Source organism: Simochromis diagramma, unplaced genomic scaffold, assembly GCF_900408965.1.
Source record: "Simochromis diagramma unplaced genomic scaffold, fSimDia1.1 OVJJ01000575.1, whole genome shotgun sequence".
NCBI classification, from domain to species: Eukaryota; Metazoa; Chordata; class Actinopteri; order Cichliformes; family Cichlidae; genus Simochromis; species Simochromis diagramma.
In genome coordinates, this window is record NW_024387393.1 from 499 (window position 1) to 24328 (window position 23830).

The window sequence follows — 23830 nt, forward strand, 5'->3', positions numbered from 1 at the left end:
CACATGAGGCAGCTTATGTAAAAAAAATCAACATAAAATTATTGATGGCAAAGAACACATTGAAGTGACATGGAAACACTCGCCTGGTTTGGACAGAGGCATGGGAATAGGATAGTACTTCCTGGATGCTGTTGGAGGACTGTTGACATAATAAAAATACCTTTTTTCTATATATGCATATAAATTAGCCAATGTGATTAGAATACAATCGTTTACACATTTCTAACAAAATCTGCTGCATTAAATATGAATTATCACTGCACGACTGGATCTGCTGTTTGACCCCCACCAACCTGGTCCCGTCCTGATATTCTAACTCTGTAATATGCAACTTCTGTCAGTGTCCTGATACTGGAAACTGAATTTCCCAGAGGAACCACCCGAGGGATTAATAAAGTTCTATCTAATCCATCGACAACAGAAAAAGAAAACCTGCTGCTTGCAACAGCATTGTGTTAGAAGCATTTTTACTGGAGTGAATGCATTTAACTGTACTTGCATCATCTCTTAAAAGTACTTATATATTGCAATAAGACTGCAAAAAGCAAAGGGGACTGAATTCTATAGTATGTGGTATGTGTATAAGGTGACACATGTATGCAGTTTCCTGCCATTAGTGTAATGTAAACTTGGAATCATCACATATCTACAGGTATTTGTACTGAATGGAATGAGCTGAAAAGCAGCTTTACAGTATATTAATCAGAACAATGCTGCTCTCTAATATATCTTGGTAAAGTGCAGAAAAATCTAATGTTTTATATGATACAGTGTGATTTCAGTAACATATCATAATGGAGGCTTCAGCAAGTACTTACGAAGGAAATCCTTCCCTCTGCTCTTCAGTTAGTTCATCAAATACCTCCCAAAACATCTGTATGGTGGGGTGGCGGTCATGATATCTCCAACCATAACTTGTGTTCTGAAAACAGTGAAAATGACTGTTATAATCATAGAGTTTGTAAGGTCAGGCACATATACACTATGTTGCCAAAAGTATTCCCTAACCCATCCAAATCATTCAATTAATGTGTTCCAATCACTTCCATGGACACAGGTGTATTAGATCAAGCACCTAGGCACGCAGACTACTTCTACAAACATGTGTGAAAGGACGAGTCGCTCTCAGGAACTGAATGAATTCCAGCATGGTAATGTGATAGGATGCACCAGTGCAACAAGTCCAGTCATGAAATTTCCTCGCTATTAAATATTCCGTAGTCAGCTGTTAGTGATATTATAACAAAGTGGAAGTAATTGGAAATGACAGTGAGTCAGCTGATGCTAAGGCTCATAGTGCACTTAAGTCACCAATATCTGCAGTCTGCTGTTGTTACAGATGTCCAAACTTCATTGGTTTCCATGGCTGAGCAGCTGCATCCCAGCCTTACACTGACAAACACAATGCAAAGCGTCAGATGGAGTGATTTAAGCATCTCAACACTGGACTCTAAAGCAGTGGAGATGTGTTTACTGGAGTGACGAATCACACTTCTCTGACTGGCAATCCGATGGATGTGTCAGGGTTTGGTGGTTGCCAGAAGTACTTGTCTGACTGCACTGTGCCAAGTGTAAAGTGTGGGCATGTGTGCACATGGCTGGGCACCAGTGCACAATACAAGGTCCATAAAGACATGGATGAGTGAGTTTGGTGTAGAAGAACTGGACTAGCCTGCACAGAGTCCTGACCTCAACCTGATAGAACATCTTTGGGATGAATTAGAGCAGCAACTGTGAGCCAGGCCTTCTCCTCCAACATCAGTGTCTGACACCATAAATGCACCTCTGGAAGAATAGTCAAAAAATTCCCATAAACACACCTAAACCTTGTGGAAAGCTTTCCCAGAAGAGTGGAAGCAGTTATAGCTGCGAAGGGTGGGCTGACTATTATATTATACTATCATACAAAAGTCTGGATTAAGACTGAGATGTGACTCAAGTTCATATTTGTGTTAAAGCAGCCGACTGAATGCTTTTGACAGTATGCAGTACACAGTTATTGTGCTACAGGACAGCTGTGAAACTACAGCCTGTGTCTGTTTGGCTGACTGTACCTGTTTGAACTTTTCCCAGTCATGCACGTCCTGGCCGACCAGCACTCCCTGCAGCTCCTCTGGTCGAAACAGCCTCACCAAATCCTGCTCACACACCAGGAAGAAGCCTCGCTTGAACTCCTGGAACAGACTCTCCACTGATGTGTTGAAGGCATGATTCACATAGGCCTCCACAAACTCCTTCCTGTTTAGGAGGGAAAATGTTAAATTAGCAAACATTTCACAGAGACAAAGGTGCTGCAGATGAACCTCACAAACACTTCATGTTTTATATTACCTCATATTAAGACCTACTAAGGACCTGATTGTTTTTAATTATGTCCTGATACATAAAACCTGAGAGCTCACATATCCAGTCATCCACCCATTCACGCACACATTCACACACTGGTGATGGCAAGCTACATTGTAGCCACAGCCACCCTGGGGCGCACTGACAGAGGCGAGGCTGCGGACACTGGCGCCACCGGGCCCTCTGACCACCACCAGTAGGCAACGGGTGAAGTGTCTTGCCCAAGGACACAACGACCAAGACTGTCCAAGCCGGGGCTCGAACCGGCAACCTTCCGATTACAAGGCGAACTCCCAACTCTTGAGCCACGATCGCCCCAGCAGGGGGCACTATCAGCCACAGACTGGGAGCCAGATATGCTCTGCTGGTGCCTCATTGTTACAGAGGAAAGACTCTATAGTGAGAAACAGCTGAGGGGAAAACACTGATCTGGAAACGTCCGAGTGTTACAGAGGATATACACTGTGGTTCAGTGTCACACAATCACAAACAAATACAGCAAAGTACTAAAAAGGGTGTTGCCTCCAAAGATTGCTTTTACTGGTTTGGAGCTTAGGAGGCTTAATAACAACAGGCATGAATGAAGACAGATCAGAACAGCTGTTTGATCACAGCATCCAGTACCAACACAATCATCCACACTCAAGAGCCTGTTGGCTTCAGAGTCAGCAGCTGAATGTCTAAAATATCAAATGTCATTTTTGGTCCATCAGCTACAGCATGAACTGCTTAAAGTGAGAAGCAGCCTGAAGCCCGACAGATTCATCTTTCCAGACTGAAAATATCTCAGAGTGAACCGAGTGGTGCGTTTTCAGGGTGATCTCACAAAGTCAAATCCCTTTAATGATGTTCTGTCCTGTCTTCCTCTATCAAAAGCACACAAACACTATAAAACATTGTTTCGGTGCTTTGGGGTTTTGTTTTCTACACAGAGGTATAGCACGACTAGACCCTAAAGGCAGGCTGCTCACCTACAACCAGCTCACGAACATCTTTCCAATGGAGCTCGCTGCCCTTCTCGTGGATGAGGGTCACTGTGATCCTCCGCTGGATCCCCTGCAGCAAACATAACAGGAGCTCAGGATCACAGTGAGCACAGCTAGAGCAACATTACGCTTTAAAAGAAGATATTCAACTGTGTACAAAGGAAGCAGTTACCACTGTGTGAGTAATAAGGAAACAACATGTGCACCAATCCTGTACCTGGTGCAGCAGGTAGGTACCATGACAGGGCAGGCCTCCACTGTGATCCACGATGGCTGGGATGTACCTGTGCATGGAGGGAGGAGGTGACACAACATCCCAACTTATAATATTCTTCCTGGAGATCATTTTTATGGTTCCTTTAAAGCTTGTGCGTCAATATAACACTCCAGGTGGATACTCACTCTCCAGTGGGCTCCAGCTCGCTGATCTCAAACCAGACCAGCAGGTCGTACTTGCTGACACACTGACCCAGGATGGATTTGGTGATGGTGTTCAACTTGGAGGCTGCAACTGGCACACACACACACACACACACACACACACACACACACAACGTTAACAAGTGGGAATTTGTCTGGATTTAAGAGAAGATGAATAAAAGTGAGCAGTATTTACTACATGCTTTGGGTGACTAAATGGAGGATGGATAGGTGACATGAAAACAGTACTGACCCTTTATACTGAGCCAATAGCTCACACACTTCTATTAAATCTGTCTAAAGAGCCAGTAATCACAGAGGATAGATACTGGAAGCAAACTGAAATGTTAGGAGGAACTAAATCACACATTACAACACCAGTGGCAGCACCCTGCTGTCTCACACATCAGGATCACGGTCCTGTTGAAGCGGGATAATTGCTAAAGCTCACAGTTGCATTCCTCTATACTCAATATGATGGAAAAAACTATTTTAACAAACAATTAAAAAAGGAACAAGTAAAAGATCTACTATAGCCAAAAGAAGACCGTTTACAGACTATAGCCCTGTGAACAAGTATTTGCCTCCTTTCTCATTTCCTATCTTATTCCATATTTGTCACACTTACACCTTTCACATCAATACATTTATAACATTAGACAACAATGTCTAATATTCAACGGCAGTTTTCAAGGGCAAAACGCTATCCAAACATACTTGGTCCTATATGAAAAAGTAATCACACAGAAAACCTGATACCTTGTGTGTCACCTCTGACACCAACAACTGCAGCAAGCGTTTGGTGCTAGAGGTCACATTTGGACTCTGGACCTCTGTGGAGTGTGCACATGATCTCATTACTGTCTAAAAATCCAAGGAGTGCTGAATCATTGAAAAATACACAGTAACAGGTGTGTAGCATCGCTAACTAGCTAGCAACAAGCCTCTAACACAGTGTGTGTATGCTAGCGGCTAATCTAGCAAACAAATGAACAGAGTGCTTTTAGCTGTTGCACAAGGATGATGATAAACTGTGTGTCTTTTTTATAATCACCTGCTTCAATTTACCTTAATCCAAGGAGTGCTCAGTGTGGGTAAATCTGCCATGAGCAGATAAAGTGGATGAGTGGGACTAGGTAGGTGTGCCGAAAACAGGCAACAAAGCTGACGCTGAAGAGTGTGCTGAGAACATAGTGGCGCTGCCAGCAGGTTTCCGGCTAGCAGGAAGACTTTGGTGCAGTAACACCTCCAACATTGGCAGTCCCATTTTGTGAAAGCCAATAAAGAAATAGCTAGGTTTCCATGTGTCATTTGTGTGGAACAATGCTGCACAACAAGCTAAATAGATTTTAAAAAAACGAAAAAAAAATTTGTTGAGCAACAGAAGATAAATGTCCTTTTTTTTCTATTTTCTTCTGGCCGGCTGTGTGGTGCACAGCCTTAAGAGGCCAGCATTCAGACCCCAGAGTTTAACGGCCAAGTTCGAGTCTCTGACGGTCTGTCTGCTATAGCGGGGTAGGCCGAGCGAAAGACGAAGCTCCGGGCTCCTCCTTTTTCTCCTTTCTCTTTTTTTCATTCACATTTATTTACATTTATTTACATTTATTTAGATATCAAGCTGCAAGTAAAAGCTCAGGGAAACACTTTTAAGGCGCCCTTTAAGGTACCCTATATATGTCCTTTCACATCTTATCACTTCACACAGTGCTATGGGCCAGTCTACACCTGCTACTTTCTGCACAAGCTTTTATCACACAGACCAGCTGTTTACAGGTAAGAAACACAGTGTCAGTAATGTTAAAGTGGCTGTGTGGAGTAGCACAGCCACTGCTAATATAACACTTTTCACATGCATTTCTACATATTACAGTGTCTTTTACCGTCTTTATGGTGCTAGCTTAAAGTCATGCTGTAAATGTTAGCTTGTAGTGAAACATATTCAGACCATGTTAGGACAGAAATATTGGCTTCTATCATGACTAGTTAACAGAGATGTTAACTGCCCACGCGTTACTGTAATCCGATTACTTTTTTCAAGTAACGTGACACACTGTTTACAGCAACACTGTTTACAGCAACAATACTGCACAACAAGCTAAATAGATTTTAAAAAACGAAAAAAATTGTTGAACAACAGAAGATAAATGTCCTTTTTTTCTATTTTCTTCTGGCCGGCTGTGTGGTGCACAGCCTTAAGAGGCCAGCATTCAGACCTCAGAGTTTAACGGCCAAGTTCGAGTCTCTGACGGTCCGTCTGCTATAGCGGGGCAGGCCGAGCGAAAGACGAAGCTCCGGGCTCCTCCTTTTTCTTTTTTTTTTTCATTCACATTTACACTGAAGCTGTGTTCACATTCATCCTTTAATCATGACAAAACGTGAGGAATCACACTGAGGTGAGACCTTGACAACAGACAAATCAGAAGCCGACACCAATGATAAGAAAGAAATTCATTTACAGACACGTGAAAAAGCAGTTTAAGCTTCTAGATCTGGATGATTACAACACATCATTATTTATTTAAAGCAACCCAAAATGCACAAATGACTATAACCAAGTACATCCTGTGATTCAGCAGCTGATGGAACCAACTTTAGCAGCAAAAACTTGAGTTAATCATTTTTCATTAGTGTTTCACAGCCAGAGATGGGCAGTAACGCGGGGTAAAGCGTTACTGTAATCCAATTACTTTTTTCAAGTAACGAGTAATGTAAGGGATTACTATTGCAAAAAAGGTAATTAGATTACTGTTACTTTCCCGTAAGCACGCTGCGTTACTGCGTTACTAAAACCGTAATATTTTTGCCAGAGTGCCTCATGACAATAACAGCTGTGTGCAGATCAACAATGGATAATCTATGGAGGAGTGCAGAGAGAGTATGACCGTGCAGCGTTTAAAGCGTGGAAGTACTGAGCTTACTTTGAGTTTGATTCCGTAAAAAGTGACAAAAACTTTTAGAAACTTCTTTTTACAGCGAAAAAACCCTTAACTTCAGAGCAAGCACCGAGTACGCTACTACGGGATTGGAAATTCACAGAGAGACTCGCGGATTCTTCCACAAATTTCTTCTAGTCAGGATGTTGCATATAATTTAATTTTTGCTTGATGCATAAAGTAAAAAGATTCAAACTAATAAAACAAGTTTTAAAAACAGACTTTTCCATTTGATTACATTTTGTATGATGGATGATGCAGTTGGCAGTTAGCAGTGCATTCATGGACATCTTTAAACTATTAATTGAAGAATCTTTGGTGATGATGGCATGAACTAGAAGCGTGAGCTCCAGGTGAGACTGCACAGAACAACAAGTGTCCTTAAACTGCATCAACTGATGACTTCTCACAATTTTATTCCACTGTGTGTTTTTATCATTGAACGTTTCTGTCTTCAGGTTTCTCTCAGACCAAGATTGAATGTGATGACAAGGGTGATGGATGGTGTGACATGTGCTGCTGGCCCACAGAACCAGGTGAGTATGCTGTCCATGTGCTCTGCAACAATGAGGACATCCAACACTCTCAGTTAAGATTAGTTTTCGTGATTGTTGCCTCAAGGCCTGAGATCATGGTGGTGGGCTTGTGATGGACACACATGGCTGAAACCTCTCCTGTAGAGGCTAAGCCCAGGCTTGAAGCCACTGGGGTGTTCGTTGGCGGGGGTGACGCGATGTCACTGGTATGCATGAAGTTATTAAACTTGATACAGTCCAATAACTCCAGCCTTACTCATCTTGTCCTTCAGATTCTTTATTTCCAGGATTTAACAGCAGCGCAGCGATCACAAACTGTTTGCTTCCTCCCGATCAACAACACAGCTGCCGCTAATTACGTGTGTCTACCTTAAATATCTTCACAAACTCAAAATGTGACCTCTAGCACCAAACGCTTGCTGCAGTTGTTGGTGTCAGAGGTGACACACAAGGTATACCACAGATGTCGTTATACTGCTCCAGCTGTGTATTGCTAGCTGTGGGGAGGCTTTTTATCTTGTTTACAGCATCTCTCCTGAGCAGGAAGCTCTGCCAGCCCAGCTCGGCTCTGAGCCAGACGTTATAGTATGAGTGGACCAAGATGATGGTGCTTCCCATCACACTCCACTCGCCAAATACAGTCTCTGATACACCACAGCACACCGCAACCTGGTGAGGTAACAAATCACTGACAGTGAGGCAGAGACAGTGCTGATGCATTACATGACAGTGTTGGTTTACAGTCAGAACTTAGCAAAGAGTTGCTGTACGTGTGTGTGACACATACCAGAAACTCCAGCAATCTGTACGTCCCATTTACACAATATATGACTTCATCCATGTTCTCCACTGGAGCTTTACGAAACTCCTCCACCATGAAGAGAACAACAGGTCAACAGAGTGCCAAGCACCTGGCGGTAGAGTGTTTCAGAGTTATTATGGAATTAAAAAACAAGCAAATATACATGTTTAATTATTATTGGCCTGAACTGTTTGGGTAGAGCAAGTTTAAACTATTTAATTTAATGTTTTTGCACACTGCGATGCGGTTGTGTGTTACCTGGAGAGAGGTGAGGATTGAGGAGGAGATGATGATGAGAAGCCAGACGTCCATGTGGAAGAACTGGCAGATCATAAAAGCCATGTACGCTGGAAAGATCAGCAGGAAGGGACAGAGAGAAACTGCACGGAAGTGCTTCCACAAACTCCTACGGGACGGGCAGCAAAACCAGCGTATGAGAAAGCAGTCAGGTTGATAACAGGCTTTGCAAACACACATTCAGTCAGATTACATTTATTGATGTCAAAAAGAAACTGCCTGTTTAAGAATGAAGAAAGAAGGACAGTACACCGTAGTATTACTTAACTTATGATGTTAGCATGAGTTGTACTGATGACCATAGATAATGAATTCTGTGATAATTAACTAACTACCCATAGTTATTAATAGTTGTTTATGATCAGTAAAAAATAAAACAAACAGTGGGACACAGAGTTTTCTTAACAATAAACACATGAAAAAAGTCTTTGGTATATTATCTTAATTGCCTCTAGATGCTCCCAGGGCTAGGACTCAGCTATCTCCAGCATGGACTGCAGGATGGAAGCAACAACAATAAAGAGGATGATAGAGAGGAGGAAGGCTCTGTGGATGACCTGCAGCTCAATGAGGCCAGTTTGGACAGCAAGGATTAGCAAGGTGATCCCTTCAGTCATCCCCCTGCACAGAGAGGAAACAAATTAGAGCAACACACCACAATTATATGCCTTGGCTTTGCACTCAAGTTGGAGATCATATACAGGTTTATCCAGACTTGACCTTTGGGTATACAATGTCAATTATTTTATCCTATTAGACAGTTGTGTGAAATGCAGACATCCTTAAAGAATAGTGTAGTAGCGGCCGGTAATAAACCAGTCCTCATAAAGGAACAGTGCTCTTTAATGAATTCAGCACAGACTTTACATCGTAGAGGTAACAGGGAGACACAACAAGTTATCAGTTAGCCATCTAACTATACTCTAACTCTAAAACTTTTCCAACTCCACTTTACTCTTATTTCACGACACCACCCTCTAGTGGTGCAATATGGTACGATCATTACAGGACAACATCTCCTCTCTCTTTATGAAAAGAGTTCACCAAATAGCCTAGTACAGAAATAAAGTAATTCACTGTTTAGCAAGTCACACATACACTTGTGAACTTAAATGTCGCAATAGTTATACCATCAGAATACTACAACTAGCAAAGCTTAATAAGCCTGAAACTATATTGCACTCCTACGTAAAATGAAAAGAAATTATTATTCCAGTTTTTCCATGACAATTTTTTCTTAGTGCATTGGTGGCAGAAAATCAGTTCTTTTTAAACTCAAGATAGAACAAGTAATAACATTTCTCTAATGTTCTTTTTCAAGCAACCTATTATGGTACAATATAGTCTTTGTGCCAGCGAGGCTTGTACTTGACGCGTGGCAGTCTTCTGGCAGTAGGTGAGCCAGTCTGAGTGTGGTGCAGCCTAGCAGTGTCAGCGTTCTTTTCAGTCACTGGGCGACAGCGTGCTAGATGAGTGGCATTCCAACTCTTTCCATCACTCAGTAAGAAGGCATTCAAGCCTTTGGCTTTTGTTACTGTTACAGGAGGGGTAAATCTGGGATGTCCTTTGGGAACATGGTGGGGTTTCCTTATCCTCACACTCTCAAGACCAAGTTTTTTCCACGGTCCATCAGGCAGTGGGACGGGTTGGAGAGGAGCAGGATTAGTATGTGCAGTTTTGTCATTGGACTGGCAAAGGAGGCATGAGGTTATGGCAGACTGAACTTGCGAGTCCATTTTTGGCCACCAGTAGAGATCTCTTAATCTTTGTTTTGTGCGCACAATGGTGACTTTCATGTGCCAGTGCAATCAGTTTAGGTCTCACTGAAAAGTGGTGCAATGAGCCTCGAGCCTCTGAGAACATAATCACTTAGGGTTGAGAGTTCATTACGGATTTTGTAGTAAGGTGCAAGCGTGACATCAAGTGCTTTGATTGAGGCAGGCCAGCCACTTTGTATTTGTGAACGCAAAGCAACCAGTTCAGGGCAAGTTGAACAGGCAGAGTCAAAGTCCGCAACTGGAAGTGAGGACATGGCAGCAGAAACTTGGGCTACCATTTCATGATCTGCATCTGATGTGGGATGGGAAGAAACAGGCAGGGGCAGGCGAGAGAGACAGTCAGCTGTATAGTTCTGAGAACCTGGGCGGTAAATAACATCATAGTCAAAACACAGGAGGCGGGCAGACCAGCGGGCGATGCGCATGACAGCCCTATTAAACCCTTTGGTGCTCAGCAGTGTTGTCAGAGCTTGGTGGTCTGTCCGCAGAGTGAAACGTCGGCCCCACAAATACGTTCTCCATTTCTCTGCAGCCCACACACAAGCATAAGCTTCTTTTTCAACAGTTGAGTACTTTTGTTCTGTTGCAGACAGTGTGCGGGAAGCAAACGCCACAGGTTTTTCTGTGCCATCAGGTTGCACTTGAGCAAATACAGCACCAAACCCATAGTCACTTGCATCAGTAGAGATCACAACACGCAAGGCAGGGTCAAACAGTGCCAGTGCAGGACTATTCACCAGGAGTTTTTTTTCTTCTTCAAAGCTCGCTTGTGCACCTGAAGTCCATGTGAAAGTGTTCTTGTCGTTAGCACAGGCACACATAGGGGCTACAACAGTTGCAAAGTTTGGCAAGAACTTGGAGTACCATGACACCAAGCCCAGGAAGGATCTCAAACTGAGAGGACTGAGGAGGATTAAAGGGGCAGCACAGCAGCGTTTTGGAAAACAGTGTAAAGGCTTTTCAGGAAGCTTTTAGGACACTGTGAAAATACTGAATTTGAATAGTGGAGGCTAGAAGTAGTGAATGTATCCTTCCTCTCTATCATTAGATGGAGAGAGTGTACAAAGGCCGGCATAGTGGGTCTGTGGCCACTCTTGCTTGCGCTTTTGCGTGTCCGTCAGCCAGCTGTGGAGAAGAGCAAAGTTTTTACATGCAAAGAGCTGAAGTGAAAAGCAGTGCTCCAAACAATGAAATGTGTCCACTCTTTGTGCTTTTCATGCAGTAATGTTTGAAGCTATTTCTGCTGTTGTCCCATTCCCGGTGAAATCCGCTGTCCCTCCAATCCCGATCCCAGTCCTCTTGCAAAGCAATCAGCATTTGTCAGACGCATGAGTCATTGGCGGTACTCAGACAGGATCCTGGACGACTACACGGGGACACGTCTGGGGTGGCTAAGAGAGCAATTGAAGGATGCCATGTTTACTGAATATGTGCCTAATTTTGTCAGGACATAGCTGGGTCCATTGCTTCTGCGTGCTCTATTTTCACAAGCAAAGGCCTGGCTCTTTCTCCTGGCACCTTCTCAGGTGATCTCCATGCCGTGGCTTCTTCTCAAATCAACGTCTGGACTGCCGCAAAACAGCTGACCGTTATCGACAGGATTCGAACCTGTGCGGGGAGACCCCAACGGATTTCTAGTCCATCGCCTTGACCGCTCGGCCACAACAACCACATTTGGCTGTCGAACTACATACTTGAAAGACATACGTCTTCCAAGTCCTACGCCACACGTCTTTCAAGTAGGATGTGCACAACAACGGCCACGCTGGATTGTAAATGCGGTAGCTGCATGACTTTGGTGAGAAAGCTTGTGGTTTTGCAGTTCCGTGAGATCAGTGCAGCACAGCTGCGGTTGAAGCTAGCTGGCTGACATTAGCTTGCTTGTTTGCATGAACAGTAACACACACAGCTGATGATTTTGCCACCGCAAAGAGCTGATCAGTACATGGTTAGTAAAATGTTATCTTCATTCCAAACATTCAGCACAATATTTAAAGTGGGACTGGGTGTCTTTATGAAGAAGTAGCGTGTCCAATCCCAGTGTCATGTAAGAAGGTATAGGTATGAAGTGATGAGAACTCAAAGCCTGTGTGAACAGTGTCTTTCCACAGCAAATGGTAGCAGCGAGGCCGATGAAGAATGCACCTGGCCTGACATTGTAAGCCTTTGCAGAAAGAGCGGAGAACGTTTTTAGTGTAAAACAGTACGCAGCCCACATGCGTGAACAGCACTGAGAGAAGCACCTGCGATGGCCGGGAATCGAACCCGGGTCAACTGCTTGGAAGGAAGCTATGCTCGCCACTATACCACCATCGCTGTGAAAAACTGCAACATCACTGAGTCATTGTCCGGCTTATAAAGCTTTTCAGGACAATTAACAAGGTGGGCATTGTGATTACTCGCTTGTCAGGTTCTAAACTGGTCAAAAGGTGGATCACTAAAAAGACTAGTGCTTTCATGCAACTGCACATTTAATCTCATCAGCTAAGCTTCTTTGCTACTCAAGTGTGGCCTCTCACGCATTTAAACTCTTGTGTGATTTTTAGCACCTTGAGAGTCACAATAGTCAAAAAAGGTTTTACGCTTAATACAAAAATGAGAGCAAGTGTCTGTGTCCCGAATACAAAGTGGGAGCTGGTTCCACAGCGAGGGGCCTGAAAAGTGATGGCTCTGCCTTCCATTGCACTTTAAAATCCCCTCGGAAGCCAGCAGTCTGAGAGCAAAGCACTCTGTTGGGATGATATGGCACTGTGAGATCTTGTAGACAAAATTGGTGGTGATTATTCAAGACCTTGTGTGTGAGGGCAAGTATTTGGATTTTTATTTGGGATTTAATTGGGAGCCAATGAAGAGAGAAGTCCATATGGGGGAAATCTACTCTCTCCTTCCAGTCCCTGACTGTGCTCTGGATGCAGCGTTTTGGAAAACAGTGTAAAGGCTTTTCAGGAAGCTTTTAGGACACTGTGAAAATACTGAATTTGAATAGTGGAGGCTAGAAGTAGTGAATGTATCCTTCCTCTCTATCATTAGATGGAGAGAGTGTACAAAGGCCGGCATAGTGTGTGTACCAGAGCAGGGCTGTGTGTAAAGCACAGCCAGGCAGCTGAACACTGTATTGTTCTCTTTTTGTCCTCTTTGAGCGCGAGACGAGCCACCACAGCTGGCAACACCTGTCAGTGAACACATTCAGGATGAAGATGGGCCATACGTCAAGAAGCCGCCAAATGCCTTCATGCTCTATCTCAAAGAGCAGAGGCCAAAGGTCATTGCTGAACTCAACATCCCTGGAAGTGCAGCCGTAAATGCAGTGGTGGGACAGAGAGTAAGTGTGTAACTCTGCATACATTAATGCATCTGTTAATGTTGTCTGCTCATGTTTTTGCATGTGTCCCAGCTGTCCTGTAGTTATGTGTAGTAGCAGTGCTCACAGTGTGTTCTTATGATCTTCTGTCCACAGTGGAAGTCGCTTTCAAACGACCAGAAAGCCAGATATTTCAAGCAGGCTGAAACAGAAAGACTGAATCATGCCAAAGAGCATCCAGCCTGGTCGACCAAAGAAAACTATGTATGTCCAAAGTGCCAACATGCAGTTCACACATGTGTGCATCACTGCACTGAATGATGAAACAGTCACTGCACAGAGTTTGTATCAGCTAATGAAAACTCTGTGTTTGTTTTCAGGGCAAGAAGAGGAAGAGAATCAGACTTAGAAAAGGTGAAAGAAGATTTCTTGGTATCACAGCATCTTACATAAGAAATGTGATGAAAACGAGACAAAATGTGTTGAAAAAAAGAAGACTTAATGTATTTTTGTTTGCGTTGCAGAATCTGCATCTGTACATGAAGAAGAAGCTCAACAAGCCAACAACTTGCGTATGAGGCCAGCTGAGTCACAGCCATCTTCTTCTTCTCATTCATTTCTGACAGAGCCACATGAGCAGCCACAGACAAAGCCAGATGACAGCAGCGTGCCTCGCCAGCAGCCAGTGTGTTTGCAACTGCCAAACACACAGGCATCACCCTACACACCTCTCTGTCAAGAAAATCAGGTCTCCCCTGCCTCTCACATGAATTTCCCTGAGGACACCTCATTGGACTCCCCTGTTGCAGCCCTTCAGTTCCAGACAGAGGAAGTCTTTGTCGCAGACAGTGAGGAAGAACTGCTGTCAGTGCTGGAAGGGCTCGACCCCCTCCCCATCACTGCGCAGTCTCAGCAGCCCTCACCCACCCCTGCCTCTCCTGTAGATGCCTCTCAAACTGCATCAGTTCAACCCGAGTTGAATTATTTCAAGACCGAGATGAGCCCATCTGTTTTGCTGAAATCCAAGAAGACATGTGGTCAGTGCTTGACTACCTCCCCGTCTCTCAGCAGTCTAATGTGCTCTCCTCTCCTCATTCACACAACTACTCGACTCCTAAACAAAATCTCATCTGTCCTGCTGATTCCCCTCCATCCAAACTGGCGCCCTCCCCTGTTGCATTCACTGAATTGCAGTCAACAACCCCCATCTTTTGCCAACTAATGAAAAACAATAATTTCACTATAGACTATTGGACTGATTTCAATTGAATTAAACTGTTACTCCTGTTATTTCAACATCTGTCTTTGTGTAAATAAATGAAAAAACAAACAAAAGATGCTTCTGTCATAAGTTACAGCAGGATGAAACAACCTTCATGTAGTTCTTGTTTTTAACACTGCAAACCTTCTTTAGTTCTTTTGTTTCCTTTCATATTCAGCACACATCTGTCAGTGTCCACTAACTGTCAGGGAAAAGCCAGATAAAAACACTGTGGGGTCTTTTGGGACACGTGCTCGTTGGGTTTACTCATAGATATCAGAAATGATCTGTTCTGTATTCAAAGGATACACGAAGGACGTTTGTATTAAATGCAATATAGCGACTGATCATATGCTGGTTTCTTTGGGGGCTTTTCACCACCATGTTACACAAATCCAGTTTCTAACTGAAAAGAAAATCCTTCACCATTTTCTAATCAAATTCCCTGGTTTCCCATGTCAGAAATGTCATGGCTGAAAGGATCATCGCATATTGAGCTCAAAGCTAAACTCTTGTGTAGGGCCTCTTTCCATGTTGTACCATTCATTTTAAAAAGTCCTGGTAACAAGAGACAGAGGTGACTTGATGTATTACAGTTACTTCCCAATTTACAGAAATGATGTGACTTCTGAAAAAGAAGTTGAACCTGACCAAGATGAAATCCAAAATTGGGAATTAATTGTTTTATTGTATTATTTTTAATGTCACATATGGTGTTGTGTAATCCGTGTATGTATTATGTGTCTCTGCTGATGTGTTTCATGCCTTACCTTCATTTTACTGTAATTAGGCTAGTTTTAAGTTTCTTGAGTATTCTGATAAGGATACTGTGTAGTATGATTTGCAAATGAAGAGGAATCAATTAGTCTTAAATTAATTGACTAAGAGAAATGAAGCGTTGGGAGAATGTTATGTTGATGACTATGAGGTTTCTGGGGTTTATTCAATTGAGCAACAACTGTGTGGGATCTTTATACAAATTCTTATATTCTATTTAGAGCTTGCTTTAAAGTATGTTAGCAAAAAAACAGCGCACGCATTAGTTTTCACGATTTTGGTTCTTCTTTAGTCATTGGGTCTTTTTAGGTGGTACCTCCAGGTACCACAAGGGGGAATGTGGTGGATTTTTGTGTGATATGTATAACTATGTAACTATATACACTATATATCTATGTGCACTGAACATATATATTTTAACTTTCATGTAGAGTCTTAAGCACAAAACATTTTGCTTCACCATGGTTTATTAAGGTGGTGCAGTAACAGGGCAGTTAATGCTGCTGAGAGTTCTCCTGCATAACTCGCTCTCCAGCTAACTAACCTTCCCTAACGTCTTTCATGCAGCACATGTCTGTATCTATTTTTTCTACTCTTTTACAGAGCATCTTTTTGAGTGTCTTGATTTTAATTTGATCTAAAAGGGTTGGATCTCCACATCGTTGGTGGAAGAAGATTATCAGGATGGCTTCAAAATTTGCGACTACAGCCCCTCTTCTGTGGAACCAGCTTCCAGTTTGGATTCAGGAGACAGACACTATCTCTACTTTCAAGATTAGGCTTAAAACTTTCCTCTTTGCTAAAGCATATAGTTAGGGCTGGACCAGGTGACCTTGAATCCTCCCTTAGTTATGCTGCAATAGACGTAGGCTGCCGGGGATTCCCATGATGCATTGAGTTTTTCCTTTCCAGTCACCTTTCTCACTCAGTATGTGTTAATAGACCTCTCTGCATTGAATCATGTCTGTTATTAACCTCTGTCTCTCTTCCACAGCATGTCTTTTATCCTGTCTTCCTTCTCTCACCCCAACCGGTTGCAGCAGATGGTCCCGCCCCTCCCTGAGCCTGGTTCTGCTGGAGGTTTCTTCCTGTTAAAAGGGAGTTTTTCCTTCCCACTGTCGCCCAGGTGCTTGCTCATAGGGGGTCATATGATTGTTGGGTTGTTCTCTGTACCTATGAAGCGCCTTGAGGCGACTTTTGTTTTTCTTTCGTCTTCAAGTTTGCAGTCCGTTTGTTTCTGTTTAATTTCTTGTTGCTTTTGTTCTTGAAGCAACTCTTTATTTTTGTTCAGTGTTTTATCAAGCTTTACCTGAAGCGCTTTGTATTTTTCCTCCATGCCTTGGAGTTTGCACTGCTTCATGTCCTGTTGTTGTTTTTCTTGGAGGAGTTCTTTAATTTTTTTGCAGAGCTTCATTAAGCTTGATTTGCAAGCCTTTGTTGTGTTTCTCCATGTCCTGAAGCTTGAAATCCATTTCCTTCTGTTTTATCTCCTGTAGCCTTTTTTCTTGAAGAAACTCTTCCTTTGTGTGCGGTCTTTCATCAAGCTTTACTTGCAGCTCCTGATTCTTTTTGTCCTTCAGCACTAGTTTTTCTAGTGCTTTATCAAGCTTTGCTTGGAGCTTAAAGTTTCTTCCCTGGATGTCTAGGAGTTCCATTTCTTTCAACTTTTGAATATCTTCCTTTTCTAGAAGCTGGTTGAATGATTTGTCTACTTGATCAGGAAGTTGAATTTTGTCTTCCTGATCACAAAGAGGAGAGTTGGGCTTTACAGTTTTTTTCTGTTTTCTCTGAGACATGTTTGAATCTGTAAACGGTCACTCTGTTTATATCTGAATTAACTAATTTTAAGAAACTGTTGCAATTACCTGGACTGCCTCAGCCCAGGTAATGTAACATTAGCAGACAGAGGGTTTGATGTTGCAGAATCTTTGGAGCTGTACCATGCTGAACTGAAGAGCCCAGCTTTCACCAAAAGGAAGAACTAACTGGGCCCTAGATTGCCCAATCAAATCTCTTAATGCCACCTGCCCTCTCCTACATTAACTGTGGGCTCACCTTGTAGAACAGAGTTGAGTGTGGAAGAAATGGCAAAAATATGGAGCTGAAAAGCTGAGAGAGAAAAAGAAATGATAAATAAATCAATGTGTCAAATTAACTGACATGTTAGCTGGTGGAGTCCCCACTGCATTATATATATATCATCTCTTTTTTGTAATAAATAATCAAAAACTTTATTTAAACTAAGATTTTAAAAAATATGTGCAGTGATTGATGTGCTCTCAGACATGTGCTTCAATCCACACACAAATACAAAACAATCTGACCACACGTACAACTGTTTCACAAACTCTCACAAAAGCATTCACACTCCAATGGATGCATAAGAAAGCAGCTTGGGATTACAATCTTGTCCAAGGATATTTCGCCTGCAGACTGGAGCAGCCAGGGATCAAACCAGAAAACTTTCTGATCAAAAGCTGACTTGTGCTAAATGCTGAACGGCATTCACCCCATTTTAGCCATTTAATGAATGTGCCATTTAATCTTGGCTGCAGCCAAGATTAAATGGCACATTCATTAATTACAGAGTTACGGATTGTTACATGGAACTCAAAAGAAATAATGAACCCATCTCGTGTCCTGTGTCTTCTATAGCTGTCTGTACTTTTACCTCCAAAGTTCATCAGCAAACAGTTTGCAGGCCTCTAATTATCAGGCTGTACTCAAGCGCTTGAATTCAACCTAAAAGCTGTGATGTCATACAGAACCAAGTACCCTCCGCGGAAACTATAGCTAATCTCACAACTGGATCTGATGAGACAGCTATGATTTCTGGACTCGAAGTAAATAATCCTGAATCAATTTATACAACATCAGTTTGTTTGTTTTGCTTTCATAACAAATAGTTTGAGCCATATACAAATACAGAAGTGACAAATGGAAACATATTTACAATCCAAAGTCAGACTAACAGTTTTCAGTAGCACAGTATTTTATTTACAGTCTGCTTCTCCTGGTGGTAAACCTCTATCACATGTTTGGATTAAACATTAGGCCTATATAGCTGCTGGTTCCAGCTTAAGCAATATGTTAAAAATACTAAATTCTTCATTGATTTGAGCTGTGGGGTTTGCTATACACTGGCAGAAAATTGTAGAGTAAATGGTGAAAACAAACAAACCAAATAACAAGATCCTTGAATTCCATCTTTTTTATTAACAGAAACTCCAACAAATTTGTGGCCAATTGATGATGTTTGGGACATGAAAAGTCCAGTCCAGCAGGTGGCGGTAATGCGCCTTAAAGCTTTAACCGCCAAAAAATACAAGAGCAGAAGAAGAAGAAGCCGAGTTCCCGCTTTATGGCGTTTTTCTCTCCGATTATTGTCAAGACTGATTTGAAGGTAAGCACCGAGCTAATATTAATCCGAGTCTAGTTAATCTTGAGTTTAGCTCCTGAATGAGGCTTTCTGTTGCTCTCCTCGGTGTCTCTTCTCAAGTTTTTGTGAACCAGTTGGAAAAAAATCTGACTAAATTGACTCAAGCTGCTTTAAACTAATTCACAGAAAGATATCAGCAAAAGGTTGTGAAACACAGAGAAGAAAATAATTTTATTAGAAGAAAGCTTTTAAATGAGCTCATTGTAATCAGAGATTGTGTTATTTTATTAGTCTGTTATTAAGGCTACTTAGCATCTCTGTGGCACCTGCACAGCTTATGAATGCAGCTTGCTAACTAAGCTAGCTAGCGCCACCCTTCTTCCATATAAGGTCACTTCCGGCTCCAAAAGACCCAACCTGTTGGCGGTAAAAGTGCTATAATGAAATACATTTATGAGAAATGTAAAAATAAATGTGTTCCAGGCTAAAACACAGCTGCCTTTATCAGCGCAAAGTTGTGATGAGGCTTACTCAGATGATGGTTCAGATTTCTACACCCACTCGGATATACAGATGAAATCAAGACAAGTACATCGATACAAAAATTCACAGGATTGTTCAAAAGTAATAAATTGCATGAATAAAGGAAGTATATTGTTGTTGTTTTTTTCTTGGCCAGGGCATTTTTTAAAGAGGAATTGCTCTCCTGGTACTGGTGTGCCATACTGCTGAATTTGGTATCGGTGCTCAAACCTTTTGTGTTTGTTTCAAACAAGTTGTCCACCCAAGGAAGCTAAAATGAGTTCTGTGTGTTCTCAGATGAACATATGAGACACTTTGACTCTTCAGTGCAGTGTGGAGCTTAACAAAGTTCTGTTTTGTGTCCCAGCTGATCAGCAGGAGGAGAAGAGTCTGACGGAGCAGCAGGGGAAATTTCAGCTACTTGGACTCAGCTCAGCCACTGCAGAGAAAACAATGAGCTCAACACAGAAGGTGACAGATAGTAGTGTTAAGAAATACTCCATTAAAAGCTGAAGTACTGATATATATATTTTATGCTAAACTAAGAGAACCTTGTGCAATATTAATGTAATGTAGAAATAATGTATACAATGTATACAATGCCTACATCTTAGACGGTGACGTTGCCTCTAAACATCAAAATGAGCAGGAAGATGTTAAAGTGGGATTCAGCATATTCAACCCTAAAATCAGCTGTAGTGGCTCAGTGTGGGGAAAAGGGTCACAGCTCACAATCATTTCTATTGAGAGCTCCAGTAGATTTTTTTAATGTACAGGCTGTGATCAGCTGATCTGCTGCTCTCTGTGAATTCAACCAGATGTCAGCAGATGTTTCACGAGTTGTCCTGGCTGATTTCCTTTCTCTACACTGACAGTACACTGTCTTTATATTATACACTATACTGTTGGTATGTGGGTGGAGCTCAGTGAATGAATGTCAGCATCATGAGCTTAAGTTTAAGTTAATCTCTGCTACACTTGATGTAATCTAACTCTGCCATGAGCACCACAGTCACTGTGCACCAGTCACACACTGTTCTTTACTTAAATCCATCACATTACAGTAAACTTGCCTGCTTATCCTGCACTAACCTGCAGAGGATTTTACTGCAGTCTTTACATCACATTGTGAGACAAACTGCACACAAACAGTTTGTGTGTTTACTGATGTTTGTTGGGCTGATAGAATTGCTGCATTTGAAATTACCTGCCACATAAAAAATATTACTCCATTTATTCTCGCTCGTCTTCTGTATTGCTAACTAGATGTTGAAATACCGCGACCGCAACTTATCAGCACCTGCAGTCATTCAGGTTCTGGTGGTGTTTGGTGCCACACTCCACCTTCAGGTTTAAAACTAGTGTTAATGGAGGGAGTTTGAAGCTTCAGTTTGTTTAATGACTGCATTTCACTCACTGCCTCTGCTTGTATCTCTGTCACTGCAGGACCAACGTGGACCGAGAAGTCAGCGCTCTCAGGAGGCCGACAAACCTCACAGAAGAAAGAGAGAGAAAAAAAACACCTGTGACGAGTGTGGGAAGGATTTTACCTGGAAGTCTAAACTAAAACAACATCAGCTCATCCACACTGGAGAGAGACCGTTCAGCTGTGACTTGTGTGGAAAGTCGTTTTCCTGGAAGAAATGCCCTGAAAACACACCAAGTCGTCCACAGTGGAGTTAAAGCTTACAGCTGTGATCAGTGTGGCAGAGCTTTTACTCACAGTAGCCACTTACAGAGTCATCTAGTTACCCACTCTGGAGTTAAGGCATACAGCTGTGACATCTGTGGAAAAACCTTCAGCCGGCTATGGAGCCGAAATATACACCTACGCATTCACTTGGGAGAAGATGTGTACTGGTGTGATCAGTGTGGCAAATACTTTACAACAGACGCACAGTTACAAAGCCACATGTTTACCCACACTGAGGAGAGACCTTATCAATGTGACCTGTGTGAGAAGACTTTTAAAACTCCACAGTACCTGAGACAACACCAACAGATCCACACCAGAAAGAGACTCTACAAGTGCAGTTACTGTGAGGTTTGTATTTTTATTTTACTCTTGTAAGTTCAGTCTGACTGTTTGGAACAAGTCTGCTCATTAAATTGTGTTAGCATGTTAGCACTTCTACTGCACCGAAGAGTAGCTCTGAGCCATTATTCAGGTTTTCATTTCATTTAAGTGTAAGTCAGATGTTACTGTAATATTAAATAAGTATTGCTGTAGTATTATGGTGGTAGTATTGTAGTTATTGTAGCCCAGTAAACTGAGTGTGTTAATTGAAACAGTAAAATGTAATTGGACGTCTGCAGAGATGCTCTTTATTTCAGGCGACTTTCAGGATAAAAGTGTTGAAGGACTGACTTACACGGTCTTTGTGTCTTTGTTTAGAAGCAGAGCGACACAGATGGATCCACTTCTCAACCCTGTCATCGCTGTGGTGGTGGGAAAGACTTTCGTTGTGACATCTGTGGAAAAACTTTCAGTCAGCAAGCCAGCCTAAAAATACATCAACGTAAACACACTGGAGACAAACTGAAATACTGCAAAGAATGTGGGAGAAGCTTCCCCACATCAGGTGACTCATGACGGGGGACATGGACCCGTACAAAGCCGCGTCATATAACGTGCGGACGGCGGTGAAAGAGGCGAAGCAGCGCTACGGGAGGAAACTAGAGTCACAACTCCAACAGAGTGACTCTAGGAGCCTGTGGCGGGGACTAAGGACAATAACGGACTATAAAGCACCAACAACCGGTATGACGAACGCGGCCGTGACTCTGGCAGACGAGCTGAACACTTTCTATGCTCGCTTCGAGGCTGCAGCTAAGGTCTCCAACAATGCTAGTGTTAGCGGTGCTAACGGCTGCAGACAGGAAGATACTGCCAGCACCGGAAATGTGCTCGTCATCTCCGAGCATGAAGTAAGGAGAGCCTTCAAGAGAGTGAACACCAGGAAAGCAGCAGGACCAGACGGCATCCCAGGTCGTATCCTAAGAGACTGCGCATACCAGCTAGCTCCTGTGTTCACTGAGATATTCAACATCTCTTTATCTCAGTCGGTGATCCCCACATGCTTCAAAGAGTCCATCATTGTTCCTGTCCCGAAGAAACCCCACCCTGCTTCTCTCAATGACTATCGCCCTGTAGCCCTCACCTCAGTAGTGATGAAGTGCTTTGAACGCCTGGTCAGAGACTTCATCATTTCTTCACTACCAGACACACTGGACCCACTACAGTTCGCTTACCGTCCAAATCGTTCCACAGACGATGCCATCTCTCATCTCCTCCACACATCACTCACTCACTTGGACACTAGAAGGGGGAATTATGTTAAAATGCTCTTCATAGACTACAGCTCTGCATTTAACACCATAATTCCCTCCACACTCACCACCAAGCTGGAGCATCTGGGACTCAGCTCATCTATGTGTCAGTGGATCTCCAACTTCCTAACTGGCAGACCACAGGCAGTAAGGATGGGCGGACATGTCTCAGCCTCCACCACTCTCAGCACTGGAGCCCCCCAGGGGTGTGTTCTGAGCCCCCTGCTGTACTCTTTGTACACATATGACTGTGTGGCCACTACCAGCTCCACCACCATCATCAAGTTTGCTGACGACACCGTCGTGGTGGGCCTGATCTCTGATAACAACGAGACGGCCTACCTGAAGGAGATTAGGAATCTGGAGAACTGGTGCCAGAGGAACAACCTCCTTCTAAACGTCAGTAAGACAAAGGAGCTGATAGTGGACTTCAGCACTAAGCAGGAGAGGAACTACCAGACCCCCGTCATCAACGAGTGCCCAGTGGAGAGAGTGGACAGCTTCAAATACCTCGGAGTTCACATCACGCAGGACCTGTCATGGTCCTGTCACATCAACACCGTGGTGAAAAAGGCCCGACAGCGTCTCTACCACCTCAGACGCTTGAGAGACTTCCAACTGCCCTCCAAGGTGCTCAGGAACTTTTACTCGTGCACCATAGAGAGCATCCTGGCGGGAAACATCTTAACCTGGTTCGGGAACAGCACCATGCAGGACAGACGAGCTCTACAGAGGGTTGTGCGGTCAGCTGAGCGCACCATCCGCTCCGAGCTCCCTGACCTGCACTCAATCTACAGCAGGCGGTGCTGGACCAAGGCCAGGAAGATCGTGAAGGACCTCAGCCATCCCAACAACAGACTGTTCTCTCTGTTGAGGTCAGGAAAGCGATTCCGCTCCCTGAAGACCAACACAGAGAGACTGAGGAGGAGCTTCTTCCCGCAGGCGATACGGTCTCTCAATCACACCACCACACAGTACTGACCCACACATACAGTTCTTACACACACTGGACTTTCTGGACTTTGTTTTTGCACAACACTGGTCACTATATTCTTCATTTCCGGTTAATACTTGTACAGCTGCTGTTATTGTGTATATATTTATTTATATTTAGATTTCTTCATACATTCTTATATAGTTCTATATTGTATATTGTGTATTT

The 23830-nt window shown here is 43.0% G+C and overlaps 1 protein-coding gene, 2 long non-coding RNA genes and 2 other non-coding genes across 9 annotated transcripts; 2 read left to right on the forward strand and 3 right to left on the reverse strand.

The window, feature by feature from the left end:
* Window positions 1-833: 833 nt before the first annotated feature.
* LOC120720283 lies at window positions 834-5031 on the reverse strand. 4 transcript variants are annotated; one of them, XR_005692865.1, is made up of 7 exons: window positions 4821-5031; window positions 3735-3843; window positions 3550-3616; window positions 3318-3402; window positions 2055-2238; window positions 1690-1785; window positions 849-922 (listed from the first exon to the last, which is right to left on the reverse strand). It is a non-coding gene; the product is annotated as an uncharacterized LOC120720283 (long non-coding RNA). The 4 variants fall into 4 exon arrangements; XR_005692863.1 differs by lacking the exon at window positions 1690-1785 and having other exon boundaries at window positions 834-922; window positions 4807-5018; XR_005692862.1 differs by lacking the exon at window positions 1690-1785 and having other exon boundaries at window positions 834-922; window positions 4821-5015.
* Window positions 5032-6945: 1914 nt separating this feature from the next.
* Window positions 6946-12658, forward strand: LOC120720296. Of its 2 annotated transcripts, none has more exons than XR_005692871.1 (4): window positions 6946-7038; window positions 7144-8472; window positions 8776-8920; window positions 11625-12658. It is a non-coding gene; the product is annotated as an uncharacterized LOC120720296 (long non-coding RNA). The 2 variants fall into 2 exon arrangements; XR_005692872.1 differs by having other exon boundaries at window positions 8786-8920.
* Window positions 11686-11767, reverse strand: trnas-aga. The gene has a single exon. It is a non-coding gene; the product is annotated as a tRNA-Ser (tRNA).
* trnag-ucc lies at window positions 12343-12414 on the reverse strand. The gene has a single exon. It is a non-coding gene; the product is annotated as a tRNA-Gly (tRNA).
* Window positions 12659-12835: 177 nt separating the features above from the next.
* LOC120720299 (transcription factor 7-like 2) lies at window positions 12836-17136 on the forward strand. Its single transcript, XM_040009911.1, has 6 exons — window positions 12836-12848; window positions 13239-13420; window positions 13556-13663; window positions 13780-13813; window positions 13924-14436; window positions 17126-17136. The coding sequence occupies exons 1-6, from the start codon at window positions 12836-12838 to the stop codon at window positions 17134-17136; spliced, it is 861 nt and encodes a 286-aa protein (XP_039865845.1).
* The last annotated feature ends 6694 nt before the right edge of the window (window positions 17137-23830 follow it).

Bases quoted from the DNA above. Each gene is read 5' to 3' on its own strand.
- LOC120720299 (XM_040009911.1), top strand. The intron at 13,421-13,555 runs GTAAGTGTGTAA...TTCTGTCCACAG, and splicing joins ATGCAGTGGTGGGACAGAGA to TGGAAGTCGCTTTCAAACGA. The intron at 13,664-13,779 runs GTATGTCCAAAG...GTTTGTTTTCAG, and splicing joins GGTCGACCAAAGAAAACTAT to GGCAAGAAGAGGAAGAGAAT.